The sequence below is a fragment of the Dermacentor albipictus genome, chromosome 1 (genome assembly GCF_038994185.2).
Source record: "Dermacentor albipictus isolate Rhodes 1998 colony chromosome 1, USDA_Dalb.pri_finalv2, whole genome shotgun sequence".
Taxonomy (NCBI): Eukaryota; Metazoa; Arthropoda; class Arachnida; order Ixodida; family Ixodidae; genus Dermacentor; species Dermacentor albipictus.
This window is the reverse complement of record NC_091821.1, coordinates 498,309,119-498,322,704: the sequence shown is the minus strand read 5'-3', so window position 1 is coordinate 498,322,704 and position 13,586 is coordinate 498,309,119. Positions and strand designations below refer to the sequence as shown.

Below are 13,586 nucleotides of genomic sequence, written 5' to 3'. Positions count from 1 at the left end.
TACAAACTTCACGATAATAGGGCGGTTCTTCTCTTCTTGGAAGTGACCTAGTCTATGGGCCCGTTCAATGTTATTAATATCGACTGATACGTCCAGTTTGTCACGGCAGAATGAAATAATCGGACTGCTCCCAAGACTCGTCAACCACGTCACGGAGACCAAAAAAGCCAAAGTTGCAACGCCGAAGTCTATTCTCCGAGTCGTCGCATTTTTCAGTTACCGCTTGCACTTCCGAGGAAAGCTTCGAAATTACAGAACCACCCTCAGTGCCATGGATAGAATGGCAAGCTTCATTTGCTTCAACGGTTTTCTCCAACTTGTCGACGCGGGCGGCAAGGCGTCCAACTAAGCTATCTGTATTTGACTGCGCAGCACGTATTAACGCGAGTTCACTCAGGACGGAATTCTGTGTCATTTCGAGGCGCAAAATAGCGTTATAGATTGTTTCGAGGGTGGGAGCAGGGTTAGCGTCACCATGATCAGGACCGGGGTTTACCTCAATGTCTCCAGATAACATAAGTAATAAGCACACAACATGAGCATTAATAGCAATTGAACACAATAGCTCGCCAAGTGCAATACCCCAACGGTCAAGCATGTCGGGGGGGCACGACACCGAAAACAAGAAGCGATCGCTAGCACAACAGCAAGATCAGGGTGTCTACCAAGTTGACATTTCCAAACTCCCTGAGTTTTCCAGGTTTTCCCTGAGTGCCATTGCAAATTTCCCTGAGTGATGCAGAACTATGTTTTATGTCAAGACGGGCTGAAAACATATCGCCTGATGCTGTCACTCCCTAGTACGCACATGAAAAAAATTTAAAAAGCGACGTAATCCAATTTGAATACTAAGGAGTAGTGTTTATGTTATTGAAGAAGAGAATAGAAGGCAGGGGTTAGTAAAATGCACAGCAAATAAAGTGTCTTCGAAAAACATTGCAATGAAGTCGGACATTCTCAAATAGGAATAAAAAGGAGATGCATATAGAAGCAAATATTTTCGAATATGAGCTATTTCTATCAACTGATTGCAAGCTCAGTGGTATGAGGCCCGAATTCTGTCGCAATTGAGATTCTCCCTCAACAGCTCGTAAGTCAACCTCAGCTGTTCTGAACTACTCTCAGCCCGCGCACGACGCCCGAGTGTTGTGTTTCACTGCTTTAAAGAGTTTATTTTGGTTTGGGTGAGGGACACCTGCATCTCGGCATCAGCCAAAACTCTATTTTTTGAGCTCAAGCTCCTTCAAAACGGCGGCAGCAAGCTTCCTTTCCCGTTTATTCCTCAATGCGTAGTTCATTTCTGTTCTTGTCCACCTTCCGCCACTCGTTCGCCCCAAAAACCATTTGAAGCATCTTGGTCAGTTGAACAGTCCACGACCGATTTTTCGAACTCCCTAGGGGCCGCGAAAACGTCCAAAAAATCGGCCAGTTGCAAAAAAAATAAATGCGTGTCATTTACTGTCCTTAGGGACTCAAATCACCACAGGCACGTTCGAAAACGCTCCGAAGGCCTGTCAGTACACATATTAGGCATATCGGTGCTCGTAATGTGACAGGACATAGCGGGTGCACGCGTGCATAATTAAGGAATACATACTGTGTTTCGTGGCAATAGCCCCTTCCCACGCTTGTTATGCTTCACTGCAATACTTTTGTGTATGCTTCACCAAGTAACATTTCTTTACAGAGGCGAAGCTGACTTTCAGGAACCGGCATGTTCTATGTCAATCGCGAGGATCACAAAGGCGGAGTCCATGCCATTGCTGACAGCAGCTAATTCTTTCAATAAAAAACTCGGCACCCAACGGCAAGAAGTTTCATAGCGGAGGTCGAAGCAGCTAGGCCTAGTGTTGCCGCAGTGGTGGCAACGGCTGCCAGCGGATCTGCGTGCGAGAGTGCCGGTTCGAGGTGGCGAAGTAATCAAAACGGCAGCTGTGGTGCCTTTATTGCCGTTTCGGACCTGCCGTCACGGCAAAACGTCCGGAAAATGGGACGGCGAAGAGTTCTTGCGTCGGAAATTTCACGTACCGTGAATTTCACGGTACGTGACGGTGCCGCGAAGCCGTCCAAATTATCGGGAATCCGGAAAGTCAGTCCTTGACTGTACACTAGCAACTCCTCCAGCCGACGACAGGGCGTCAAAGACGTTTCATTACGATTCCTGTCTGTTACTCGAGCCAGCATTGCTGCGACTTTCGACCCTTTCCGTAAAAATTGCCGCTAATTTTCCCTGATAGAGGCCCAAATTCCCTGAGTTTTCCCTGACTTTTTCCAGACTACTAAAAATCCCTGAGAATTCCCGGTTTTCCCGGTTGGTAGACACCCTGAAGATGCATGTGGCAGGTAACTAACCTGCACAAAAAAGGGCATTTGCGTGACCGTGTTCCTTGCGGTGAGGTGCCCGAAAGAAAAGACAGGCCTCAAAGGGTCATAGCTTACGCTAGCCACTCACTATCGAAAGCAGAAGCAAAGCGTCTTACGACGGAAAAAGAATGCATTGCCCTCATTTGGACTAACACGAAATTTCGACCTTACCTCTACGGTGGGTCTTTCAATACCGTAAACGACGCTCATGCATTATGTTTGCTGGTAAATTCATAGGACCCTTCAGCGCGCCTAGCAAGGTGGCCACTTAACATGCAAGAATTTGTCGTCACCGCGGTCTAGAAGTCTAGACGCAAGCACTCTGATGCCGACTGCCTATCACGCGCCCCCATTGACACGCAACCTCAAGACGGCGATGATGACGACGCCTTCCTAGGAACAATAAGAGCTGAAAAACAAGCAGACTCGGAGCTGAAAAGCTTCGTCGAGTATTTGGGAAGACGACGACGGCGTTGGTCCCTAGGATATTTAGGTGAGGGTTGCCTTCGTTTTCCCAGTGAAACGACGTCATCATAAAGAAGAACATCCTATTCTGCGCAAACTATCTTCTAGTTTTGCCTATAGCCTTGCGGCCGTAAATCTTGCGCGCCCGGCATGATGATCGGACGGCTGGGCACCTCAGATTTTCCCGTATGCTCGCAAGGATACAAGTACTACTGGCCGCGCCTCACCACCGACGTCGCGCATTACGTCAAGACATGCCGAGACTGTTAATGACAGAAGACAGCCCCAACAAGGCCAGCAGGACTGCTACAGCCAATCAAGTCTCTTTGTCAACCCTTCCAACAAATCGGTATGGAGTTATTAAAGCCATTTCCGACGTCAACATCCGGAAATAATTGGACCATCGTGGCTACCGACTACCTTACCCGCTACGCCGAAACTAAGGCCCTGCCTAAAGGTAGCACGGCCAAAAAGGCGAAATTCTTCGTCGAGAATATACTGCTAAGACATGGTATCCCGGAAGGGCTCACCACGGAACGAGGAACGGCTTTTACAGCGGAGCTTACCCGAGCGATTCTGCAACAGAGCCAGACAAACCACAGGAGGACATCTGCCGACCTCCCGCAGATGAATGGTCCTACGGAGAGGCTCAACAAGATCATCGCCGACATGATGACAATGCACATACGTCGACGTCAAACACAAGACGTGGGGTGCCGTGCTTCCATACGTAACGGCGGTGCAAGAAACAACGCAGATCACGCCGTTCAAGCTGGTTTACAGAAGGAATCCGACGACGATGGATGGATGGATGGAAGGTAGGAGCGTCCCCTTTGAAACGGGGTGATGGCAGTTGCCACCATGCTCAGCTTTTTATTAAAAGTTATTACAATTCCTCATTTTCTTTAAATTCGTCTTCCTACACTTGTACCCTTTTGTCACCTCTCTGCTTTTGAACCACCAATCGCTTTTTGCTAATTTCCACCGCATATTTATTTAGATGGCTATTGTTATATCTGAACTCTAAGGTCTCAGGGAGCGTGACTGTGGCCGCATCGACATCGGGATTGATACCATCACATTTTAGTATGAGGTGTTTCACTGTTTCTACATATTTAGCACATACAGCACATGTGTCTTCTTCGTTTTTATAACTCCGCGTTCTAAGACATCTGACCTAGCTTCAAAGAGTAGGGCACTGCCTCTTGAGTTATCATAAAACGCTTCCTTCCTGATCTGCTGTTTCCAGTATCGATATAGTTCCACACTATGCTTCTTTTCCATTGAATTTATCCAATTTTTACCTTCCGCGTTTTTAACTTGTCGTTTAATGCTCTGTCTTTCTTCGACCTCGTGTCTTGCATACTTACTGGTTAGCTTCCTAGTTCTTTTCCGCCATTGTGAGTCAATGCTCTTTCTGTATAGGTATTTAAGTACCTTAGCTGCCCACCTGTTATTGTCCAATTTCCTCAGAAGTTTTTCGCATAGGATTTTACTCTGAGCTTCCCATGCTTCGAACCATGCCCAGGCCATATCCCCCTGTACTCCTTCGGTTGTGGTTTTCCCGTGGGCACCTAGTGCTAATCTTCCCACAGCTCTCTGATTTACTTCTAGTCTCGACTGAACCTCCGCCTTTAAACACACGACCGCATTCCCGAAAGTAAGCCCCGGCACCACTACTCCTTTCCAAATACCTCTCAGTACCTCATACCTGTTGCACCCCCACAATGCCCTATGTTTCATTATCCCGGCATCTCTTGGACCTTTTGACGACTCTCGACGCCATGCTGCCGCACGTCACCGACGAAGAGAATCTCGACGTGGCCGCCTATCCCGAGCGCGCCGAAGAAGCTCGACAGTTCGCCCGCCTGCGAATCAAGAACCAGCAGAGGACCAACAGCCGACACTACAATCTTCGACGACGCTACGTGATGTACGAGCCCGGCGACCATGTTTAGGTTTCGACTCAGATACGCCTACGACGACTAAGCGAGAAACTATTGCGACGCTATTTCGGACCCTACAAGGTCATCCGACGTATTGGCGCACTGGACAATGACGTCGTGCTCACTGCTATTACGCAATTACTGCGCGTGCCGTGCACGACCTGATGTATTATATGTTGTGCGCCTTAACGCATTCTACCAGCGCTAGCGACCTCTGGAACTTTGTTTCTTTATTTTGATTTACTACGTGTATTTTAGATGCTTGCTCTAGTGTTTGTAGTACCGAGACGATGCTTTTTAGTGAGTGGCATGTACACGTGTTCTTACCCTTTTTCTGGGGACTGCATTTCAACCGCTCAGCGCTAGACCTGTCTGCACAATTTAGAACTTACTCGAATGTTATCTTTCTTCTATCTCTCATGTGTGTTATTGGTGAGCCTTGCGTAATCAGATTGTACGCGCGACCTGAATACTGTAGTACTTTCTGCAAGGTATCCGAGCACCCGCGATTACGTTGGAAGCTTCCACGAATCATATATAAAAACCGACGCACTTGACCCGCAGATTCTATTTTCGGCTATCGACGAGTGCGCTCGCCGCTATCATTGTGCTGAGTGTTACATGTTTTGCTGGGCACAGGTTGGCGCAATAAGAGTTGTTGTTGGGCGAGTTGGTTCATAATGTGGGGAAATATATGAACTGCGCGAAATTCAAGACAACGACGTAGTCACGGAGAAGCGCTAACTTTCAACTAACTTTATTCTTCGTGGCTCTTCAATGTCCTTGGCTGCAATAAACAGCTATTTTCATCACTTGCGTTGTGTCACTGTGATGCTTCACCGTCACTGCAACGTGATAATATACGTATACACATGCTCATCGATATGCCGGGTGTCCCAGCTAAGCTTAGCCAGAGTTTAAAAATATGCGAATGGCACGCAGCTGGAAAGAGCCAAGACAATGTTGTTTGCCCTCGCTTGGAGATACTCAGATTATTTCTTTTATTCTGCCTAACTAATTAAACTTATTTATTTAATCAACTTCTGAAATAATATAATTAGATGAATAGTGTCAACGAGAAAACTGTAGAGCGACATGAAAAGCTTCCGATACATCTTTCAGTTGCTCAATACGTGCTACATACAAGTGTTTTCCTGAGCGTGAAAGAAGGCCGCAAATGCACGCAAAATTGCCGCGCGACTGACCGCTCGAGGCACTTTGCGTGTATTCAGGAGCACGATGTTTACGCATACTTAGACAACTCCCAGAAGAATTTCTGTGTCTCTCTTTTCGAGAGGCTTGTCTCTCGACTCGACATTCAGTCTTTGTTGTGTTTTGCTCAATTGCGGCATCGAAGAGTACTGCACACACCGCGGTAAAGCAGTAGCTATGGCGTTGAGCTGCAGAGCTTGAGGTCGCGGGTTCGATCCCGGTTGCGGCGGCGGCATTTCGATGGGGGGCGAAAACGCTTGCGTGCTCAAATTTCGGTATCCCACGTGGTAAAAAATATTCTGGAGCCCCCCACCACGGCGCGCTTCATAAGCAGGTCCTGGTTGTGGCAGGCGAAATCCCTAGATTGCTTATTATAGGCGCGAGCTTTTCTAACACTACATTTCAGTCTATTGGAGACCACGTTCCTGATGAGATGCAATGCCTTCTCCCCTTCGTGGACAGAGCAGGCGCAAGGGTACGACTCCCTGGAAGAGTACGAGAGCTACTTCTCCAAAATCGTCATCTCCAACAGCGAAGAGACCAGGGCGTCAGCCAGCGAGGTAAGCGGCATGGCAACACCGACGTACCGTTATTCAATGGCGGTAGTTCGCCAAGGAACGCAGCTCTAAAAATGCGTCGAGTGTGTTCGTAGCGGCTTATGGCCCTTAGCACCGCCCGCTCAAGTGCACGGCCCCCGGAACCGGTACCACTCCTGACGACGGCCTGCAGCATTTCGCGTACCTCTGCGCAACCGGTCGAAATGCTGGGCGGAAACACCGTCCACGGTAGTTCAACATAGGATAGCAAGACAAACACTACCGCGCAATATCTGACCCCTCGACTGCTCTAGAGTTATGCAGTTGAGTAAATCAATTTCTCTCATCAAACAACTATCGACAAATTGTCCTATCTAAACCACATGAACGAGATAATTGAAATAATGCTAGCATAATACTGTACTATATACAAAGAATGACCGCGAATTGATTTGGGACAGCATCAAGAGCAAATCAAAACAACTTTACAAAAGGACATTGAGCAATCGATTGCATATATGTTATTTATTACGTAGTTGGAACATGTGTAGAATACAGTCCCCACATATGTGACCGCCAATTGTTACGCAGAGGTGTTTGATTCAACAGAAATGACAGCTTTCGTTGGGACATTGTCAAGGCGAGGCGCAAGGCCCATCTCGATTATCAAAGATATCTGCAGGTATTCCTCAGGTACTGTAAATCTTGACAAGAAGAAGACTGCAAAAATACGTGTTAAGAGGAAGCTTTATCTCGGGCCCAACTCCGACGCGGCCTATTCAAATACATGTAAAACGCAAAAACGTTTTTCTGAGATAACCGCTGAACAGATTTTAATGAAATTTGTTGCTTTTGAGAGAGAAAGTTAAGTTGTAGTGACTATTGGAAGCGGAATTTCTATTTAAGGCCTGAACTTTGTTAAAAGTATTTTGAAATATTCGACCATTTGAAAAAAAATAGAAGCACGAAGTTTACAAATTCGTAGCTCTGCATCAAGAAAAGATATCGCGGTTCTGTAAACGGCATCCATGAGATCATTCAAAGCGGACAAATTGGATATGTCATTTTACATCTTAGGTGAATTCGTTACGTTGGCTACAAGGTTTCTGCAAAAGCTGTATTTGCATATTACTAAATTTTTTATATTCATGTGTAACATATAAATTTTGTCCGCTTTAGATGTACTATTAGATGCAATTCACAGAATTGTATTACCCTTTTTTGTTGTTTAGTAACCGAGTTGTAAACTTGATAGTTTCGTTTTTTAAAAAAAAATTGACGACCTAACTCAAAAATTCGAAACCAACAGTCACTAGATTTTAAGTTGTTCTTTGAAATGCAAGAAACCTCGTCTAATTTGGTGCCGTGGTTACCGAGAAAAACGAATTTTCCTTTTACATGTATTTAGATAGGAGCACCCGAGCTAAAGCTTCCTCTTAAGGAAGGATGTTAGGCTAGCGAAGACAGTTTAACTGTTGTTATTTGCAAGAACAATTTGGTGCTAGACTACGAATGTTAAAATGTACTGACAAAGGAGGAATATATCCCCGAAAGCCGTGGTTTTTCAAGTGATAGTATTGTCTGAAATGAGTGAACAACTGGCAAAGCCCATTACTACATCTGAAATACAGTTTACAATCATTGTGGCTTATCTTTGTCCCACGGCAATAAACGCACGTGCATTATCGGTCCGACATAACATTCTTGACAAGTCACTAGCGAGAGCAGAGTTTCCTAGGAAAAGGAAACGGAAGCAAGATAGATCAAGAATATTATTGTGGGACAAAGTATGGCCCAAAATGTGTAAACTGCTTTTAGTGCATAGACACTCGTAAGAATCTACACATATCGACCAATACGCAAAACGTCTGCGTAATACCCAAACACTATTTGCATCCGTAAATTTAAACGTAGGTTAAGGAGATTATAAGATTCTTATAGGAAAAATAATGTTCAATAGGGAAAACGAGTTCTTTGGCAGTCAATATCTCGAAGCAGTTAAGGAGCAAGTACATCTAGGCATCTAGGCTAAGCAGCCACTCATGTAATGCCAATGAGGTCTACGGAAAACCATCTTAAAATATGCCTTAGAATCCATGTGGCAGGCATCCCTAAGTTACGAAAGGCTTGAGTGTATGCTGCTATTACTAACCTATGTAACCGAAACTTTCAGGACAAGGGAAAAAAAAGAAATCTTCAAGAAATGCGAAGGACGTACCCCAAGCGATGGAATAGATAATTGTGGCCGTATCGTTGAGCGACAAGACGACGACAGTGCGCATTGGAGTGCTACCATATTTTAGTTTATATTACTGAAGCGATGAAGAGTAGCTAGGCATATACGCGTAATTGGTCCTACAGATAATGATAAATTTATTAAACTAAGAGTGTAAATTTATTAACTAAAGGCGGGTGCCAATAGAAAAGTATTTGCGAGCGGTAGCAGACAGATTGTACAATGATATTAAAATGCTCGCAGGCACAGGTTACGTTCTATTGATAGAAAACAGGAGCATTCGCGGTTCTCTTCTCCGTTCTGTGGATTTAGAACGACTGATGTTACGACTTTAAGACGTAAGAGGTGCTCAGGAAATGTTTCAGCACATCCCGTAAAATTCAATAAAACGGAAAGCCCCGTGCCTCACCTGCACAGTGGAACACAGCCGACCGCAAGTTCCCTGCAGGGACGGAATCCTTGCTCACGGACGCATTCGATCGCGCGCAGGACAACAAAGCTGGCGACGAGGACGTCGAGCGGCTGGTGCCCATCGACCGGCTGCGCGAGCTGCTGGACCCGGGCGTGCTGACCGGCTCGGTGTACCCGTCTCACGTACGCGAGCTGCGCCTGCTCAGCGAGGAGGCGCACCGCTGGCTGTCGCGACGCACCATCGGAGGACCACTGGGCCTGGACCTGGGCTGCGGACCCATGGTCCAGTTTCCGCTGCTGCTCGCCGACGGACACGTCGACTCCCTGGTCGTCGCCCACTTCCTGGACCAGACGCGCTCCTTGCTCCAGACTTGGCTGCGGGACGACCGCGACAACGCGCTCAACCTCAACGGCATGCTCGGCGCCACCGCGCAGCTCGTCGGCAAGACGTGAGGGACGCCTGCTCGTCTGTCCTGCGCGTACGCAAGCGGCGGCCTGCCGACCAGCGCCCGTATTCCCCCAAAAAAGAAAGCTCTTACGATGGAACTAATGGTCAGAGAAAGCGCAGCCCGATCCTGTTGCTAGACATGTCATTAGCGAAGACGCACGATCAATGACAAAGCGCACTTACGAACCAAAGTTTTCGCAAATTCAACCTCACAATTTTGAGCGCTTGCAGTGGCATCTGTATTTTGCCGACGACGGCGGGAAGCAAGGGCCCTATAACGTAAACTATTCCAATATGTTTCTTTTCCAATCTCCTGACGTCGAATTTGCGTAACCACGACGCAAGCACCGGGCGGTCACCCACAGGGTTCTCTGTAGAGACCAATCAAACACTCTCCTCGTTCATAGGAGGTCACTTTTGTTTGCTTGAAAAACGAATAACATTGCCTACGCTGAGCGGCTTGTCGTATCTAATTGGCTGAGAAGACGCGAGGTGAACGCTCAAGTGGAGAGGGATCCGCTGGGGCAGAGCCAGTGCACTGAAAATCGATAACCGGATGAAGAGGGTGGTGCCGGCGCCTGCGATTGGTCGGCTTTCCCTTACTTAGCTTGTGGGGGCTGGTCGAAAATCGCGGCGGCATGCAACGGAAGCTTAAGAATGACGCTAAAACTGACCCTCAGCAAAGAAGAGTGGGCAGAATGAGGTGGTAAACGTGCCGAAAGTGCTCGAAAACCTTACACGGCCACGCAAGAAGTTTTATTACACGCAAATACACCCATGCTCCTCGGCAGGTGCGAGTAGCCAGCGTCTCAGTGATCGGCAGCAGCCATCTTTTATTCCTTTCGGAACAGGGCAGCCTGCGACTATTCCAAAGAAAATTCAGTTTTGTTCGGCATATAAATGCATCTTTATCGCGTACACGTCACTTTGACGCGGTGAGTTTATGCGGTTTTGTGACGTCGCGTGACAGGCAGGTGAAGTGGGTGCAGCCCGAAAACTTTTTAGCAATAGCCGAGGGCTAATGGCGAAAAGGGGTCGAATCAGAAATAACTGTTTTTCTTTTTTCTGTCAAATCATGCATAATCAGTGTGTACACATCATATCAGATGGGGAGGTATTGCGGTTTTCGTGACGTCGCGTGACAGATAGGTGAAGCGGGGGTGGTCGGAAAAAGTTTTTGACCAATCGTGGAGGGCTGATAGCAGAACTGGAATAGAAAAGTTTGGAATAGTTTTACGTTATAGCGCCCCAGTGTTACGAACGGCCGCGATCACCGCTGTAGCGCTTAGCCCATTCTTATTGCATGGTCGGCGCCGCTATCCGGTCACCATCAGCTGTCACGTAATCAAACTCTCAGTCCCTGCGCGGGACGCGCCCACAGAGGCTGGCTGGCGTGGATATTATGTACGCTTGCTCTAAACGTGGGTGCGAGAGTACAAAACGAGACTCCTTGCATAGACCTCATCGTGGTCGCCATCTTTGGGTACTAGAACGTCTAGAAACTGCGAAAACATAAAACGTGACAACGCCACAAGTGGGCCTCACGCCGTGTCACAAATCAATAACAATGGTAGCCTGGTGAAGAACTGCAGCTACCAAAACGCCAAACAACCTTCGCGATCCACTGATGTCATCGTAGCTGTCATGTTTGGGTATGAGCACGGTGAGATGCAGAGCACGTGAGATTACGTGAGAAATATCTATTAGTCTGAAAATGCTAACTATTCGTAATAGTGCTAAATAAGATACGGACAGAAGCACAGTATTGTCTGAAAGGAGGGAGGCATGGCGTTATGCTTATAGCCGGTCGTCTGTAATGCTTTCAAAGCCTTTTTTTCTAGCCGCAGTTGTTTCTTCTTTAAAAAGTGCCTCGTAGTAGTTCTGAAGTTTACGTTCTCATACAACGCTGCTGTGAGGTCTACATGATAGCGAAAGCCATTTTGCGATTCCAGGCGCTCTTTTCGGGTTTACACGCATCTTGTCACTTGAAGGAGAAAAGGACAGTTTGAGGAGATGAACACAGCTGGAAGGTGGCACCGCCGATGGTGCTTGGAGACCGCACGGTGGGCACGGATGGATGGACGCTATGAGCATCCCCTCTGAAATGGGGGGGCACCAAGCTCATTTTGTTCTTATTGATACAGAAGCGTCAAATGCCCTTTGAGCGAAAAAGCCCCCGTCTGTTGTCGGGAGCAGCGAAACGGCGCCTAAATTCCCATTGGCTGCGGAGTCACGTCTCGAGCGCGCCTGGATAGTGCACAGCGGACGAAAAAGGAACGCGTGCTGCCGCAACAGCGCGCCAGGTGTTGCGTAACGGTAGAGGACATCGCCGCGACACCAAGTAACGATCTCTCTGTCTCTCTCACGCCCACTGGGCTTAGCTGCTGCGCGCGCCTCCCGGCCTTGGTGGTCGCTGCTGCTTCCTTGGTCTCTCGTCGCCCAGGTTGTCGGTGGCATGTGCGGCGTTGGCACCGCAGGCTGCTGCTGCTTGCTGGCTCGAGCAGCACGCACCGCCATCGTACATTAGACGCCGCGCAAAACTCGAAGGACCGCTCAGCGGTTTTCAATTGGACAACAAAGCTTTCGCATTCACAACTCATAAGAAGTGCTTAAAAAATTCCTTGCATCAAAATTTCTTAACCGTTAAAGGGCACCTTGTTCCACGTACACTTTCGTTGTTCGTTGTCTCCCTATTTTCTCCCACGAAACCGTCAATCGCATTTTACTAATCTCTGCCGCGGACAACGTTTAATTTCCCTGAACACAAGAGCTTCAAGGAGGCCAGCAGAGCCCAAACCGAAAGGCGGGTAGATATTGTCGCAATCTGATGAAATTCGTTGCATCGTTTCTCTAGCTTTACCACAGCAAGCACGCGCTTCTTCAGTGTACCTCGCTTTTAACCACACGTTCTAAGACATCCTGATGTGGCTTTGAAAAGCGCTTCCCTTGAGTTTTCAGAAATTGTTCCTTTTTTGATTACGCGTTTACATCTTAGGTAGTTACTCAAAGCCGCTTTCTTTTCTATTTCTGCCACGCAGGAGGGTGTATCACCTTCTCTGACTTTGCATTTAGCGTTCCTTGTTGCCATGTTGCTTAATATACCAGTCGCATGCTTGCTGATAAGCTTCCTAGTTCTTTTCCTCCACTGCGAGTCAATATTTTCCGTTTACAAAACTTCAGCAATCTCGCAATATTTCCCTCTTTACCTCATAATTAATTACACTTTATCGTCAACTGTATGGTATTCGCGTATATTGTAAGCTTTTTTTTTCTTCTGCTTTCAACTACGCCTCCTTACTTTTCGGTCGTAGTTCCGGTCCCCACGGGCTGCGCTTTCTGAAGGCCGCCCACGGTGCCACGTCAACAAGACGTATGGTCGTTCGCCAAAGCAAACGACAAGCGGTTTATTATTATTATTGAATAATGGCGTAATTATGTGAAGACACGAGAACCGAAGCCGCCTTTTGGGCAAGGGCACGACATTCCGAACATAGCGTTCGAGATAGCGCGCGCCGGCAGCTATTGCTCCGGCTGTCCCTTCGGCGCGCTCCCCGGCAAAAATATAGTAATCGTGTGCGCGCACCCGGCTACCCCGAGGTGGCGCTGTTAGCCGAGAGCTCACAATAGGGAGTCAGAAAATTCGGTTCTGGGAATTCGTAATGGTTTCTTTTTTCTTTTTTTTTAACCTAGCTAGGACATTAGGCAGTATAATAGCAAGAGCTTGGTGGCGCAACCCACTGCCCCGTTCCAAAGGGGACGCTCCTAACAACCATCCATCCATCTCGCCATTCATCTGAAAGTCAGAGAGGCCGAGATAATCTCATGGGTGGCCGCAATGGAAAAGAAACCGGCCATGAGTAACTACTCAGGAGTAGTCACTCTTAAGAGGAAAAAAAAGGAAATCAGGAAAGAAACAATTTATGATAACTCAAAGGGAACCTCATTACTTTTCGAAGCGAGATCAGGAA

The 13,586-nt window shown here is 47.4% G+C and overlaps 2 protein-coding genes across 3 annotated transcripts in view; one reads left to right on the top strand and one right to left on the bottom strand.

Moving 5' to 3' along the window:
- LOC135920338 (nicotinamide N-methyltransferase-like) overlaps window positions 1-13,586 on the top strand; it is a 100,374-nt gene that overhangs the window by 39,977 nt on the left and 46,811 nt on the right. Inside the window, exons 4-5 of the mRNA XM_065454555.1 lie at window positions 6,455-6,547; window positions 9,249-9,619. Of these exons, the coding sequence (XP_065310627.1) occupies window positions 6,455-6,547; window positions 9,249-9,619 (464 nt within the window). The remainder of the gene's footprint in view (window positions 1-6,454; window positions 6,548-9,248; window positions 9,620-13,586) is intronic.
- The window catches only part of LOC135920337 (uncharacterized transporter YutK-like), a 278,506-nt gene that overhangs the window by 222,368 nt on the left and 42,552 nt on the right, over window positions 1-13,586 (bottom strand). The window contains exon 1 of one of the 2 annotated variants that reach the window (XM_065454549.1): window positions 9,169-9,300. The exons of the other annotated variant lie outside the window; for it this stretch is intronic. The gene's annotated coding sequence lies outside the window, so the exon portion shown is untranslated. Of the gene's footprint in view, window positions 1-9,168; window positions 9,301-13,586 lie in introns of those variants that run through there. 2 annotated transcript variants of the gene reach the window in all.